The sequence below is a fragment of the Ascidia mentula genome, chromosome 3 (assembly GCF_947561715.1).
Source record: "Ascidia mentula chromosome 3, kaAscMent1.1, whole genome shotgun sequence".
NCBI classification, from domain to species: Eukaryota; Metazoa; Chordata; class Ascidiacea; order Phlebobranchia; family Ascidiidae; genus Ascidia; species Ascidia mentula.
Genome location: NC_138568.1, coordinates 13,262,484 through 13,277,887, shown reverse-complemented (window position 1 = coordinate 13,277,887; position 15,404 = coordinate 13,262,484). Strand labels below are relative to the sequence as shown.

At 35.6% G+C, this 15,404-nt stretch overlaps 3 protein-coding genes across 4 annotated transcripts; 2 read left to right on the top strand and 1 right to left on the bottom strand.

The window, feature by feature from the left end:
* The first annotated feature begins 321 nt into the window (after window positions 1-321).
* LOC145895661 (uncharacterized) lies at window positions 322-5,410 on the top strand. The gene is made up of 15 exons (XM_082984460.1): window positions 322-433; window positions 653-792; window positions 957-1,148; window positions 1,268-1,459; window positions 1,522-1,690; window positions 1,755-1,860; window positions 1,962-2,055; window positions 2,671-2,768; window positions 3,378-3,430; window positions 3,689-3,819; window positions 3,902-4,078; window positions 4,630-4,812; window positions 4,908-5,073; window positions 5,133-5,238; window positions 5,311-5,410. Exons 1-15 carry the CDS (start codon window positions 340-342, stop codon window positions 5,408-5,410), a joined length of 2,001 nt encoding a protein of 666 aa, XP_082840586.1. The 5' UTR covers window positions 322-339.
* A 923-nt stretch (window positions 5,411-6,333) lies between these two features.
* Window positions 6,334-8,607, top strand: LOC145896154 (procathepsin L-like). Its single transcript, XM_082985015.1, has 7 exons — window positions 6,334-6,422; window positions 6,571-6,707; window positions 6,786-6,974; window positions 7,533-7,721; window positions 7,791-7,956; window positions 8,306-8,411; window positions 8,470-8,607. Exons 1-7 carry the CDS (start codon window positions 6,365-6,367, stop codon window positions 8,567-8,569), a joined length of 945 nt encoding a protein of 314 aa, XP_082841141.1. The 5' UTR covers window positions 6,334-6,364; the 3' UTR covers window positions 8,570-8,607.
* A 712-nt stretch (window positions 8,608-9,319) lies between these two features.
* On the bottom strand, window positions 9,320-14,997 carry LOC145893977 (centrosomal protein of 57 kDa-like). Of its 2 annotated transcripts, XM_082982398.1 has the most exons (12): window positions 14,802-14,997; window positions 14,617-14,729; window positions 14,304-14,421; window positions 13,382-13,483; window positions 12,613-12,793; window positions 12,351-12,417; window positions 11,245-11,334; window positions 10,830-11,030; window positions 10,565-10,667; window positions 10,317-10,488; window positions 10,055-10,248; window positions 9,320-9,680 (listed from the first exon to the last, which is right to left on the bottom strand). In XM_082982398.1, the coding sequence occupies exons 1-12, from the start codon at window positions 14,935-14,937 to the stop codon at window positions 9,484-9,486; spliced, it is 1,674 nt and encodes a 557-aa protein (XP_082838524.1). In that variant the 5' UTR covers window positions 14,938-14,997; the 3' UTR covers window positions 9,320-9,483. The 2 variants fall into 2 exon arrangements, with proteins under 2 accessions (XP_082838524.1, XP_082838525.1); XM_082982399.1 differs by lacking the exon at window positions 13,382-13,483.
* Between the last annotated feature and the right edge of the window lie 407 nt (window positions 14,998-15,404).

The window sequence follows — 15,404 nt, the reverse complement described above, 5'->3', positions numbered from 1 at the left end:
ATCAAAACAACATTCTTTATATGTCAGTCCCAAACTCAATAAAGCCCAAACTTTTAATACACTGATCTCTTTTGTAGGTAAAGTTGCATATTTGCTGAATAATGGAAATATTTGCCGTTGCATCGCTGCGATGCAGTTATATTAATCACTTGCAATGTTTGTGCACAAAGTCCAAAGATTGAATATATTTGTCATAGCCGCGTTTTCACAGCGCACACCTCCAGTGCAACCGACAGTTGTCAACTTGTTAATATCGACTCAACATTGTTATCAACCTTGTCACAAAGTCTGAATTTTACTTTTAACGTGTATCCTAATTTAGCCTATTAGAAAAAAAACATGAAGTTATTGATAATCTTTGTTGTGGTATTTGCTGTTGCCCAAGCTGGACCTTTGTTCAACGAAGAGTGGGAAACTTGGAAGTCGTTGTACAGTAAGTAAAACTTTGGGTAACAAATCCACGAATTGCTGTCAAAATTTTTACATCACAATTTGGTTGTGTTTTGTTATGCTCTTGCATCTAATTCTTTTCGATACGTTTGTTTCTAACGTCACGTGCCTTTTGAGATTGTCATGAATACAAAGTATTGTTTGTAATTAAATAAAACACAGAAAAACTCGAAAGTTTTCTGAACGGGTTCCTTTCATAAAGGCAAGATTTATGCCCCCGAGGAGGAGATGAAACGTCAGTACATCTGGCAGAAGAATCTTCAATATGTTATTCAACATAACTTTGAAGCTGACCAAGGAAAACACACGTACAGGCTCCACGCCAACGAGTTTGCAGATATGGTAAATACTTATCGCATATCCAGTTTCGAATTAATTGTTGCTTGAATTCGCCGAAAGCTAAACTTGTTTGTCGAAATGACTACTTTTACAAAGACTGCTACTAACGCTGTATCTGTAATTCAAAGCCTTGCAACTTATTGTTGTTTCCATATTTTAATATTTAGGACGAGGATGAGTGGAGGACTTTGATGACTGGAACAGTTACCCGCCCTGTTGGTGTTGGTAGCTTCTGCAATATGTCTTATGTTGTTGAAGATCACTTTGTTGCTCCTAAAATGGTTGACTGGCGCACTAAAGGATACGTTACTCCAGTGAAGAACCAGAAACAATGTGGAAGCTGCTGGGCATTTAGCGCTGTGAGTTACATAACTGTTCAATAACGATTTTGCGAACGAAAGGAAACAAAAATGATTATTATGCAATATGCTACCAAAACAAAACTGGTATGTAAACACTTATTTTATTTCAAATGCAGACCGGGTCACTAGAGGGACAACACTTCAAAAAAACTGGAATGTTGGTTTCTCTAAGCGAGCAGAACCTGATCGATTGTAGTAAGATGGAAGGAAACATGGGTTGCAAAGGTGGACTCATGGATAATGCCTTCAAGTACATTTTCATGAACCACGGAATCGACACCGAAATGTCATACCCGTACAAGGCCATGGTAAGTTAAAGTTTGAAATGTGTAAACGTTTTTCGGGTATGAATAACACTTATCGTTGTAAGGATGAGCCGAGTTGTGAATATACCAAAAAAAGCAATGGTGCAACTCTTTCTGGTTGCGTGGACATCGAGAAATTCAGCGAAACAGGTTTGCAAAGTGCTGTTTCGAGAATTGGGCCGATCTCAGTTGCAATTGATGCAGGACATAAATCATTCCAGCTCTATCACTCAGGTACGTAAACATTACGCTGTCGTTGTAATTTTAGTAAATCTTAAATAACTTCTTTTTATATCAGGCGTTTACTACGAGCCTCAATGTAGCTCTACCCATCTTGATCACGGAGTGCTGGCTGTGGGCTATGGTGCAGAAGATGGCCAGGATTACTGGCTTGTCAAAAACAGGTATGTTTATTTTCTATGGAGCAACCAATTTTATGTATTTTACTTACATTACCTTTCACTTACGAAATAGGTTTTTGAGTAAAACGTTTCTATTTTGTTAGCTGGGGAGCCACCTGGGGAATGGACGGTTACATCATGATGTCACGGAATAAGAAAAATAACTGTGGAATTGCAACCCAAGCAAGCTACCCAGTTGTTTAAATGTAAGTGGTTAAATCGATGCTTAACTAACTTTTGCAGATTTGACTTTCTTGGGCAACCAAATTTTCCTTATGTTTCTTTCCGTAACATTATAAACTACGTTACCTGAAAACGTTTCCTCTCAATTAGAAGCCTTCCTGCTATTATCTCTGCAACGTTATAGCTTTCCTCAGTACGGTTTCTCTATTTCGGAAAATATGCATTTAATCTACAGAATCCGCTGACGCCATAACTCATATAGTAGCTGAAGAATTTCGGCACAGATTTTTTTCCCTAGTTTTTCTCGTCGTCAGATCATTTAAGTGCCCTGTATTCTAGGAACATTGTTGACTATAAGCTATAGTTGTAATTATTTTGCACCATTTAACATGTTCGTGACATTTTTTTGCAGACGAAGGGGTCAAGACGTCTTTTCAGAGTTGTTTACAAATTACCTCTGAAGATATTAATTTTTCATTGACATTAACATTTAAAAACTTTTGTTCTCATATATTAAAAGGTGTTTTATGATTTGTTGCAATGTTTATTTGATTGACATTCAAACTATTTTCGCTAATAAACAAACTCATTGTAAATGTTTTTTGAAATAAACTGCTCAATTGATCGCAGGTAATAGGGTTTATTAACAACATGTCTTCACAAATAGCTGATAATTTACATGATTTAACTTTAGTTGGAAAATATATTATCATTCAATCGATTTGGCTGTAACTATACTGTAGTATGATTATATTTAACTGTTACTTGACTGCAGTTAGAACAGCCAAAATGCAGTATACTCACGTTGATTGGTAAATCTCCCTCTATAAATTATTAATAAGAGATTCTATTGAAAACAGCAGGTCTTGAAGACGTATAGTTGATGTATGCCTGGGCTTTATTTCATTACAAGACAGACAAAAAGAGATAACACAGGTCATGTATATGACAAAAGATCATGGCAATTAATAAGCAAACATATGCAAGATATCGAAAGTAAATCACGGCAGCAACTAAACGATTAGAGAATTGGACTTAAGTAAAAATATTTGAATATTAAAATTATTGACGTGTCACGTTACCACAATATAAACAATGAAGCCAAGGCTGCAGAACGCTTACTATCTCGTGCGGCAAACAGAACGAATATTAATTCAAAAACATACTTGGCAATAAACACCCTCTGCCAAATAGTGTCACGAGATTGGTTAGTCATTAATGATCCAAACCAGCATAATGGACTTTTGAAAGTACTTTGCAGCAAACGTTTAAGTTGTTGCGTGTATGAGCACAAAACTTTTACCAGCTTATGTTTTTACGTTTCTTTGTTATTCCAGCTTTGCAAGGTTAAGCGATGTATTTGTTATATTCCTGCTTTCTGTTATGTTTGGTGAGTGTATCAGGTTTTTTGCCGCCTTCATCACGATTGGAACCAGAGTGGATTGAATGGAAGAATAAATATGGTAAAGATATAATGACATTTAACAAAGTTTCTTTCGTGGACTAAAACGTATTTGTATTTGTACGTTATCTTGTCAAATATAGCCTCCTAATATTTTTGCATGTGTAACCACCAAGACAACACATAAATAAATAGGTTGTCAGATAGTGAAACAAGTTATTTTGTTATTGTGTTGCATGTGTATAGGCAAAGAATATGAAAATGTTGAAAGTGAAACTTTCCGAAGGTCGGTATGGACCAAGAACTTGAAGTTGATTCAACAACACAACAGAGGGCAGCCAAGATATCAAATACAAATGAATGTGTTGGCCGACAAGGTAATGTAATGACATTGCAATTATTTATACACAACGAAACTTGATGAAGTAAAATTATCATATCTTTGTTGGATCCATTTAGCAAGTTGATGAGTTGTCAAAGGGAAGCAAACTTTACTCAAGAAGAAATCAGTTTTGCGATCATGCGCATCAGATAAGAAGTACCTCGTTGCCAACTCATGTTGATTGGAGAACGAATGGATTTGTTACCCCAGTTACAAATCAAGGAGAACTTGGTGGAAGTTGGGCTTTTAGCGCTGTCAGTAACAAGTTTGAGATATAAAAAAGTTAATCATTTTGCCTATAGCCAATTCATGTTTAAGACAAACAAAACTTAAATATGATTTCCTAGACCAGTGGTTCTCAACGTTTTTGTAATCGCGTACCACCTACTGTATTTTTAGTGTTATCGCGTACCACCTATCTGTTTCACATAATGATACACTAAAACACGTACAACAAACACAGTAAAACATAATTTCATGCGAAAACCAGATGTGGTTAAATATGCGCATATTCGAATGTGCAGACTTCAAAAAGTCATTTTTTTATAAGAACGATTTGGTTTTATCGCATGTAACTTTATATACGATCCAAAAGGCGCTCGCGTAACCACCTGAAAGGCCAATAATGGATACGCATACAACAGGTTGAGAAACACTGGCTTAGAGAAAAACTTTTTCCGAAAATTTTATTTCACATTTAAAAATATCTCAAAGAAAATTTACTTTCTACTCTTACTTTTGCAAAGTCTACTGCGCAAACCTTTTAAAGACCATCAATGTAAATTAAAATGAAATTCCCTTTCAGGTAGGTTCATTAGAAGGACAAGAAAAAAACAAGACCGGTAAATTAGTCGCTCTCAGCACACAAAATTTAATGGATTGTTGTTCACAATACGTCCCTGGCCCAATACTTAGTGTTGAAGAAGCATTTGAATGTATTCACATCATGAAAGGAGTTGATACCGAAGAATCATACCCGCCATCTATGGTAAAATATCCTAATATCTTACTTCACTAGATTATCGTGACATTTATTGCTTGTAATGAAACACTTACGCCTCATTTGATAATTTTTCTTTTAAGGGTGGTTCATGTAAATTTAACCCAGCAACTGTGGGAGCCACAGTTCGATCGTGCGTTGCTCTTGAAAAAGGAAGTGAGGTCATGTTGCAAACAGCAGTCGCTCAAGTCGGGCCCATTTCTGTTTCAATCGATGCAAGCCATGTATCTTTTCAACTGTATGAAAGTGGTAAAACTGCAAAAACATAAATTCTAAAAACAAAAACAAACGTCTGTATTTGTTTGAAGGGGTATATTATGAACCCAAATGCAGCAACTCAACAGCAGACCATGATGTGCTGGTAGTAGGATATGGTCATGATAGTGGGGAAGATTTTTGGATTGTAAAGAACAGGTTGGTGAAGTTTCAATTTACCTATATCTAACTGCGAAGCTAGCCCTACATAATCATTTTTTATTTTGACAGTTGGGGAGATGCCTGGGGAGAAAAGGGTTACATACGAATGGCAAGAAATCAACAAAACAATTGCGGGATTGCAACCGCTGCACTTTATCCCGTTGTGTGAACTCAATGCATAATTTATTTTGAAAATTTTTTTCATTACTTGTGTCAAATATTGTATTTTAATCCAAAAATAAACTAGAAGTTGATCAACATAATTCCTACATTTCCACAAAGATTATGACAAGGAAGCAAAAACCCATTTCAGTATTGCAATAAAACCTCATAAGTTGAAATAACTATGGTTGATATTCCTAACTGCCAACTTTTACGACGATTAAGTTAAAAGTAAAGAATTCTATGATTCAACTGAGTTTATTAAAATTTACGTGGCGACTGAATATGCTTTACGTTTGTGATATTTGACCTTGCACGTTCTTCATCACGGCGCAGTGGATTTAACTTGTCCATCCAGCATTTAAAGTAGTAGTTCTAGGGACAGATAATGCCTTTCCAGATCCCGATTAAAACACATTTGTACCGAACGTGGTGACAGCGTTGTTTGATCCAAATCATGTTGAAAATATGGACGTCTGTGGCTAAACAGTCCTGAAAATGCCTTGAAGTAACAACGCTAAGTCACAAATACGAACAAATCTTATAAATACGCACGGTATGGCAACTCTGGGTATATGTCATTAGCAATGACACGACCAAACATTGTCCACACAACGAAAACTCCTGCAAAATAGTCAACGAATTCATTGTTTACCATCCCGTGACATTCTAGTTGTTGCAGGTGCAACGCGCGTTACAACACAATGGTAACTTTTACCGATTGTTCAAGACTTTTATGGTGTTTACTGTGCGCTCGCATTTTGTTGCATCACAAGACCATATGCATTGTTCACAATTCTTTAAAACCAGTTGCTCGAAAAGTTCCAGCTGCAGCTTTGATAGGACAGACGTCGATACTAACCAGGAAATTTATTCTAACGCATTTTTTGCATTCAAAAACTCAGTTTACATCAAGATGAAAGTGTTCCTCTTCGTATTGCTTGTGTCGTTTACGGCGACGATGGCAAAGCCAGGCAACGCCTGGGAAAAGGACTGGAACGACTGGAAAATTCAATTCGGTTCGTATTGCAAAATGTTTGTTAATTTGATAATGTAACAAATTAATTTTGCGTGTAGACGATAAGATGTTAAAACACGAGCAAAAAAAAAATACACGTTTTTAATTGTTTATAAAAACCAGCGAGTAAACCTTCTGGAATGTTGCAGGAAAGACCTACACCAACGAAGAGACGATGCGTCGGCGTATTTGGGAAAGTAACATGCATTTGGTGACAAAGCACAACTATGAGTATGACCAGGGATTGCATACCTACAAGCTAGGAATGAATAAATTTGCCGACATGGTAAGAAAAAAAAAGTAAAATTACTTGATTTTGATTAAACTTGATAAATCTTCTGACAACACGCTCATGTTCTTACAGGACTCGAAAGAGTTCAAAGCTTTGTATCTGTCAGAAATGCGCCGCGTTTCCACAGACTGTAAAAATGCAACCTTCCTATCTTTGGACTTGGGAATTACAAATCCAGCTAAAGTGGATTGGAGAACTGAAGGATTTGTTACCCCCGTTAAGAATCAAGGGCAATGTGGCTCCTGTTGGGCCTTCAGCACGGTACGTAGAACCCGTATAACAGGTTGCTACCAATCCACTGTAGGGAGGAAATAGTAATGCTTTGCGTATTACCATTTTTCACTCTGTGAAGCATAGGACAAAGAACTGTATTTGGTGGCCCATACATTTAATGCAGTTTAATACCAGTAGAAATGTGACATCTTCAGAAGTTTTTTAAGCGATGGTGTCACTGATAAAGAAGCGTTTCTCTCAGAAAAATATATAGAAACTATATGAGCAGTGTTCGCATATTTAACAAGCGTTTCGCAGATTTTAAGAAGGATAGGAGCAAAAACCCTTCCATTTCGTCATAAAAGCACTTCGTGCTACTGGTAAAAATGGAAGGATTATGCGTAGAAATAGTGCCACTGGTTTTCCAGCAACACATCTCTCGTTTGAAGCCAATTTAATACGTTGCATAAAATATTATTTTTTTTATCTCTGAGAAAACGACATTTACGAAAACATCCACTTTTATCATGATAATGTGTAATACCTAAATCCAAGTACAAATATTCGTGTGTGGATGGATATCACCACTCTTCTCTTTTCTCGTAGACTGGATCTGTTGAAGGACAACATTTTAAAATGAAGAAAGAACTTGTTTCACTGAGCGAGCAAAATTTGGTTGACTGCAGTGTGCCAGAAGGTGACCATGGGTGCGGCGGTGGTATCATGGATTTCGCATTTGAGTACATTATTGCGAATGGAATAGACACAGAGGAATCGTACCCTTATACAGCAGTGGTTAGTGCCGAAAGCATTTCCACCAAGGTGATATCACCTACAGGTGTTAACTGTTTGTCTAAATTGCAGCAAGGAGATTGTAAATTTGATGCTAGTAAAGTGGGTGCCACTATCAGATCGTGTGTTGACATTCCTTCAAAGAGCGAGTCCTCTCTAGAAATGGCAGTTGCCACGGTTGGGCCGATTTCTGTTGCAATTGACGCTGGACACTCATCGTTTCAACTCTACGATAGCGGTAAGTGCACCATGCATGTATACCTTTCTCTCGTTTTAAAAATCATTTTGTAGTTACTTGCCTGTGCCGTTTTTGACATATACTGCATTGTAATGTTTCTCTTACTGCCACAATACAGCATAAAACTTACTTTGCTCATAAGTTACGAGTAGCCTATTTAGTTACAACTTAAAAAATATTTTAGGCGTCTGGCACGATATGCTCTATGCTTTCATATCCATGGACGTTTTCTTTTTGTTTTCTTGTTCCTTATGTGTTTTAGTCTATAGACAGGGTTACCTTTTGATCCCAGAAGAAAAAATAAACATGCACCTTTTTTCTTTCTTTTTTTAATTGTGATATATTTTAGGAGTTTATTATGAGCCGGCTTGCAGCGAAACGGTATTGGATCATGGTGTTTTGGCTGTTGGTTATGGTTCTGAAGGTGGAAGAAATTACTGGCTTGTGAAAAACAGGTTAAAATAAAAAGTTAATCATACGTTGCTTTTGTTGAACCGACTTGCGTTTTTTTAGCTGGGGTGGTGCATGGGGTGACAAAGGATACATAAAAATGTCCAAGGACCGTGACAACAACTGTGGAATCGCTACTCAAGCAAGCTATCCTGTCGTGTAAAAATCCTTTTCAATTAAAACTCATTTCTCAAACATCACAATAAAGATATTTCATGTTGAATGGAATCTTTTGGAGTTAATTATCATGATTAAATTGTAACTATGGATTAGAATTTGTCTCTTTAAATTTTACGATTCTTGTTTTGTTAACTGTGGAATAAAAATCATTTTGTCATTACAATGTGACTGAGCAATCTTGACAAAATCTCGTCATCGCAGTCAGGACATAAGTATTTCTGCATGTAACGTAATTGCAAAGTGCAACATTGTATTTTCGGCGCTATGAGACGAGCATCAGAGTTTTTTTGTTTTCAATAAAAATTTTGCCCAGGTCGCAAAAATATCATATGGAAACCACATTACTTAAAGCATATTTTAAATGTAAATCTACTTTAAGAGTAAGCAACTATAGGCTGTCGTGCTTTAACTCGATCGTGTTTGTTGAGTTCAGATGTAAATTTAACTGAGGTGGCATCGCAACCACAGACAGAATATGATAAAGTTGTTATAAGTTATAAACGTTTATGTTGTCATATGATAAGCAATGTGGAGCCAATAATATGATTTATTGAAGTATTATAGTGGATAATGAGAATTTTTACAAAATTGGTTTATTTGTCGTTTACTATTTCACTGGTTGGTTGAATGTGTTCTTAATTACGGCCAAGGCATTTTGTTTTAAAATATTATATAGGTAACAACTGACGGGATTGCTCTTCAAATTTATAAAATCAAATCATTATTTTCAATACTTGTGTCTGTATTTGAAATCTCGTAAACATACAATATACTGTGTACAAACTCGATAAAAACAAGTGTTAAAATGCAACATACTACATGACAACACACTGTGGATTTACATGTTAATCTACGGATATATGCTCTTATTATGTTAAGTAAAATTTCATTCAGCATTCAGTCCCAACTAAGATCGTCCTTTCGTAATGCGGAATGAACGGTTTTGACATCCTTGAGTAAAGCCAGCCTCCTGTTCCTCACTTCTCCTCCACGTAGAGCAGACGACCTTGGTGAATTGTTCACCGAACCAAACTTCACTTGGGGTCGATTTCTGTTGTTTCCAGGAACAGAAGACGCACGACGCTCATTGGTTGCTAAACACATGCGCAGTTATGTTAAGTGAGACGCATTGGCGCCTGACTCGATAACCCTCATGGTTTTATCGCTGCTCATGTTATTTTTTTGGCATATTTGTTGTTTATACCCGTTCAAGTTCTTTTTGTGCAAAATAAAACTGAACTGAATTAAGATGCGATTACTGCTGTTTCATAATTAACATATCCATCTGAAATTTGCATTGGGCAAAAAAGGAATTTGCGTTTTAAATAACACAGAAACCTTTATGTTAAATTTCAACAAGTGCACATACAAGTCATCAATTGATCAGCAATCGTACAAAACATTTATTTAAAAACAAGGTGGAAATTTATTGTGTTTTTATGAAGTGACATTGAATAATTTAAGGAACCTTTTTGTTGTTGCAACCTCCGTTTCCTTTTTTGTCGTGATTCTTGCAGTTTGGCTCTGTGGCGCCGAACAGTGGATATTTGCTCACCCTTTAGCTCCATCTTGTAGACAAGTGCATCTAATTCCATTTCAATTTCTTTGCGTATTGTCAAATCATGAGTAGAAGCAATTTGCTTCGCAAGAACTTGGTGTTCACTAAATAAATGAAATAAATTTTAAGATTTTGCCGAATTTAGCAGAGGCAGAAGTTCTAATAAACTTACAATGTCATTTTACCAAACTCATCCTGAAGGGCAACAAGCAAGTCGGAAAGATCCTCTTCGGTAGCAGATGGTTTTGAAAGCTTTTTCATATTTTTTCTCCTCCCTCGTGAAACTGGTTCATCTTCATCACTAAAAATGGATGCAGAATCATCGCTGGACACTTCCTTAGCTCCTGTATTTCAAAAACAACAATTAAATTACTGAGTTTGGTTTTATTGTAAGTGTTATGCAAACAAACAATAACATACCACCAGATAAAAACTGTTCATTGCAGTAATGTGGGCTATGATGTTTAAGTCCATGAAGCAACCTTTGCATATTTGCTGACACAGAATGACTCGGTGAAATGGACTGCAACATAAAGTGAAAGAAATTATCTGACACGAAAAGTTGGAATAATCTTTACAAAACTTTAAATATTTAGAGTTGTTGTATGTTTTTTTTGAGGGGATTTTAAATGGTAACCACTTAAAATGAAAATATGCAGTATCAAGTTTATACACTGAATTTTACCTTTCCAGCTATAAAAGGGATATCAGCCAAATTAAGTCTGTAATGAGGTTGACCAGCGTGAATGTGGTTTGTGGGTTTAGTTGTAGTTGCTTCTTTAGCAATTGAAACTTTTTTCTTTTTCTTTTTTGTCTGTTTTTTCTTTGCCCTTGACAGATCTTGAACAGGAATTTCATTTCTATTTAAAATTCTTTTTGTCTCCGCCTGGTAAAACAAAATCACACATTTAATTGCCAAGATATGCTCAGTATTCCAGATTATTTTGAGTATTTGATAAAATCTTGCAATAACGTAGATAATAATAACACTATATGTAATACTAATAGGAATTCATAGTCACAATTAATTAAAAAAGCAGTGATATAAATCAAAAAACAATTGTTTAAAGGTAACAATGTCAAGAAAACAATGTTCAGACCTCAGTTTGGAATTGCGCAGCTTTATCAGACAAGAGTTTTCGTTGGTGAGCTTCAAGTTGCAACTTTCCTTGTAATTCTTTAACTTTTGCCTTGAAAAAATCATCCGTTAACATTTTTATGTGACAGTATATAAATTGAATATTTAGTGCCAAGTTAATGGAAAATACATTTAAAACTAGTATCCAGGGCGTCGTTTTTTTATTGGGTGTCAAACATTAAAAGAAAAATTATCGGGCGCAGGGAATAACAAAAATCTTGTAGCCTGATAACTAACGCACAAGAACAGTCAGGCGTACTTTTAATCAAAACATTGTATTCGATAAAACTCGACTAAAAAATATACTGGCATTGATTACAGGTTTCATCTTTGAATGCAGTGTCCTGCTGTACCTGTTTGGTTCAGATTTAACAAAAAATAGCACTTGTTTCGTAACAATGCAATGTGTTTCGTAACAATTGTGTGTCGTAACAATGAAACGTGTTTTGTAATAATATCACATGTTCGGTAACAATGGCCAGTTTAAGCACAACGCAGTTTTCAATTAAACGTTGAAGAAAATGCTAGTTTTTAAGTGGATTTTGACAACAAATTAATTATGATAAAACAGACAAAGTATCTGACAAAAGAGTGGGTCTGGATCCCTTGTACCCCCTATAATACGCTATTGCTTCAAGAATGCAATAAATTTTAAACGTTACGTAAACAGTCAGTTAAATGCTGCTCTTTAATAACGACTCCAAATACAAATTTCTCCCAAAATAATTATTTGCAGTTTGGAATTAACGACTTGTACCGACATCAACATCCTTGAATAACTTAAAATTGACAACTTATTGCAAACAGAAACATTTTTGGGTCTTCAAAAAAGAAAACAGGAGATTGGTGTCAAAGCTGTGAATTTGCCCCAACCCCACCCCATATGTTAGGCAAAATTAGTTCATAAAAGAAGTGTTATTGTACAGCAGTATTTTAATTTATAGACTTTGGTTGGGAACTAAAGTATTTGTTTGTTCGTCGTGCGTGTCAAACACTTATAACGGTGAAAAGGCAAAAATCGAAGCCCTGCTAAGTATCAATGAAAATATTTATTTTATCCATGCTTACATCAGACTTAGCTTTTCTTGTGGCAAGATCGTCGTATTTGTTATGGAGTTGTTCCAGCTTGGACAACCTGAAGGTGGACAATAAACCACATAGTCAGACTGTGTTTATTCTACTATTCATCTGTTGAAAGATGAGGCCTAAGTACTTAAACATTGCTATTATAAAAACCCTGCTCGCCAAGACTTGCTGGTACGCGGACGTTCAAGACAAAGAAGTATTTTTAGTCACAACAATTTAAAAGCTGAACTTAAAATGAAGTTACCGTGATTGAGTATCACGATTCTCTGCAGTTACTCTTCCTCTTTCTCGTTCTAAAGCAACTTGTCGCTCAAGAGCGTCTCCCCGTTCCTTCTCAGCCACTTGAACCATTTTTCTCATATTCTCTAATTGTCTTTCCAGCAGCCTACATCTGGTGTCAGCATTTTGGAGTTGGGTTTCAACATCTGTTGAAACTTCACTGTTAACTGTGAACATCCATAAGTTTCTAATCATTTTTATTTACTCAAACTAATCACAGCAATATTAAAAAAAAAAATTTCTCATTAAAATATTAGCTTGGTTTAATAGAAAATTTCTGGCTGAAAGCAGGGATAGGGATAAAGAAAAATTAAATTTTCAGTTTAGAAGAACTCTGCAGCATTCCAACACACAATGTTTGTACACATGTTGGCACTGTCACTGATTTTAATGCTTAAGTAAAGTTTCTGGCAAATAAACTTTAACTACTTTCATTTCTTATATAAATGTCAAAGAATACTTGACAATAATGAGTAACATGATTGGCTGCGTCAGCAACACTTTTCCCAATACGGAAACATTAATTTCAACACTAAAACAATTATTTACAAAACATTTATTTTAAGGTTGAACTCTTCACTCTGTTTGCCATCAAATGAAGGATAAACACGGAATCAAAAAGTTCAAGCAAGAAACCAACAAGCAATCTATCACACAAATTTTCAGAGATTTTACTACAATTTACTGCAAATTACATTCAACACACAGCAAATTATGTGTTTTTCTGTACTAACCACCAGTAGGTACATGTTTAGTATCAGCAATGTCCGTTAACAACTTCGTTACATCGCTAAGATCACCATGTAATTTGGCATTCTTGCCAATTTTGCTGCTGTCTAAAACAATGAACATGTGAGATAGACACTTGTGCCATATGCTTCGACTAACATTGTTATTTTGTGAATTGTTGAATTGTGTATTAAGCTGAATGCCGACCCTAAACTTATATGCCATTGAGTTTTAAAACAGTTTAGATTAGCAAATTTAAATCCATTTATTTGCACCCAAGGAAATCTATGTTGTAAGAAAATTGTCATTATTGAACTTGCTAGCTGTTGCATACAGTAACATAATGCAATTGGGCAAAAATGCAATACATCTTGCGTTTGGTTATTTGCGCAAACTAGAGCGCTCGCAATAAACCTTAACGACAAGCAACCTAAAAGTAAAAAAATGGTTGAATTCCTCTAAAACTTTGGACCCACTTCGAAAATTTCTGAATATGCCCATGTAGTCATTTTGTGTAACGTCATATATTTTTATGTCCTCAAGAATTTAACAAACATGGCACCTATGGCATCAAATCCTTTCCCCAAACCGACATTAGAAAAACTGTACAAATAGGTTCCCTTGTAGTTTTTTTCGGGAAGTGATCACATATTTTGAAAGATCGAGCTGTGGTGTAATCGATATTTGTTTATGGGCTTCTATTAATTTTTCCAACAGCTTTTTTGTGTTTTTCTTTACCTAATAAGAGTCACTATGAAGAAAAGCAATTAGTTACAGCATTACATATTAATACTTCAAGAACGTATTTCTGACAAAGAAAATGGATAAAGAGAATCTAACCAGTATGGCTGGCCAAATGAACAAAAAAGTGTTTCTAATTATCGTTTGTAAGTTTGGTAATAGCAATGCAACATTTGCTACAATTACCAGAAGCAGCTTTTTTCTGTCTTTGATGAAATATTAGTGGGCTTTCTTTGTGTGGTGTATGAGATGTGGCTTGATCCAGTGATTTTGGTGATTCTTGTTGGGATTGGGCTAAAATATCCTACAAAAATACTGTACTTAAAATCAAAAACGGAGATTAATATGTCTTCAAAAATGACTTTTTATTCTCAATATTTGGATTTAATTAAATATTGAAAGATCTATAATATTCCATCAGACACACCCCTACTTTGTCAACTATTGTTATGCATAAGCTATAGAAACATTAACAACACAAATGGTCCTGCTATATTACTTTGTATACGCTTGTTTCCGCAGCAAGATCCTTTAAGTTTTTTTCAGCTTTTGAACGGTCAAGTTCAAGATTGTATATCTTGTCCTGCAGGCCTTTGAGAGCAGATAGTACAGCTGAAAAAAACAAGACAATTTTGGGCTTACTCAACATCATTTACAAAAGTTTGCTACACTCAATTAATCTACCTTGACTGCTGCTTTCTGGAAAAGCTTTCACTGGTTTTCCATGCGTTGTTTTAATGTTGCTGTTAAGAAAGGGCCTTGATGTAGGATAGTCCTGAAATGAGGGCAATGAGGGGTCCTCAAACAAAGAAGTTGTCATATCCAGCAAAAGTATTTTTTTTTATTTAAAAAAAATCCTTTAAAAACCAGTCTAATCTGAAATAAAACTATTTACAGAAATTTCGGTTTTTGTCAGTTTAATATTTACCAAACAAATACCTGTTGTGGGTTAAACTTTCATTTTAAACTGCATGAAGGAAAACCTACATTTAACACACATTCCCCTCTGCAACCACAATTCAAATTCTACGCTCTTCGCCTCGCTGCGCTTGTTTTTACTCAAATGTACGCCAACGTCTGGGTGATTCCCCAATTTTTTTTTCGCTTGAGTGAATACAAACATGGATTCACAGCACGAGCCAGGCCAGGACTTTCGAAAAATATAATCAAAAGAACCGATCGTTCAAAACAATGCAAAAGACATTTGTGAGAGGAGCCCTGTGGCATTCCGTGTATTCTTTAATGTTTGCCATGCGATGATTGTGCACTTGTCTTTTGGTCTTTGTG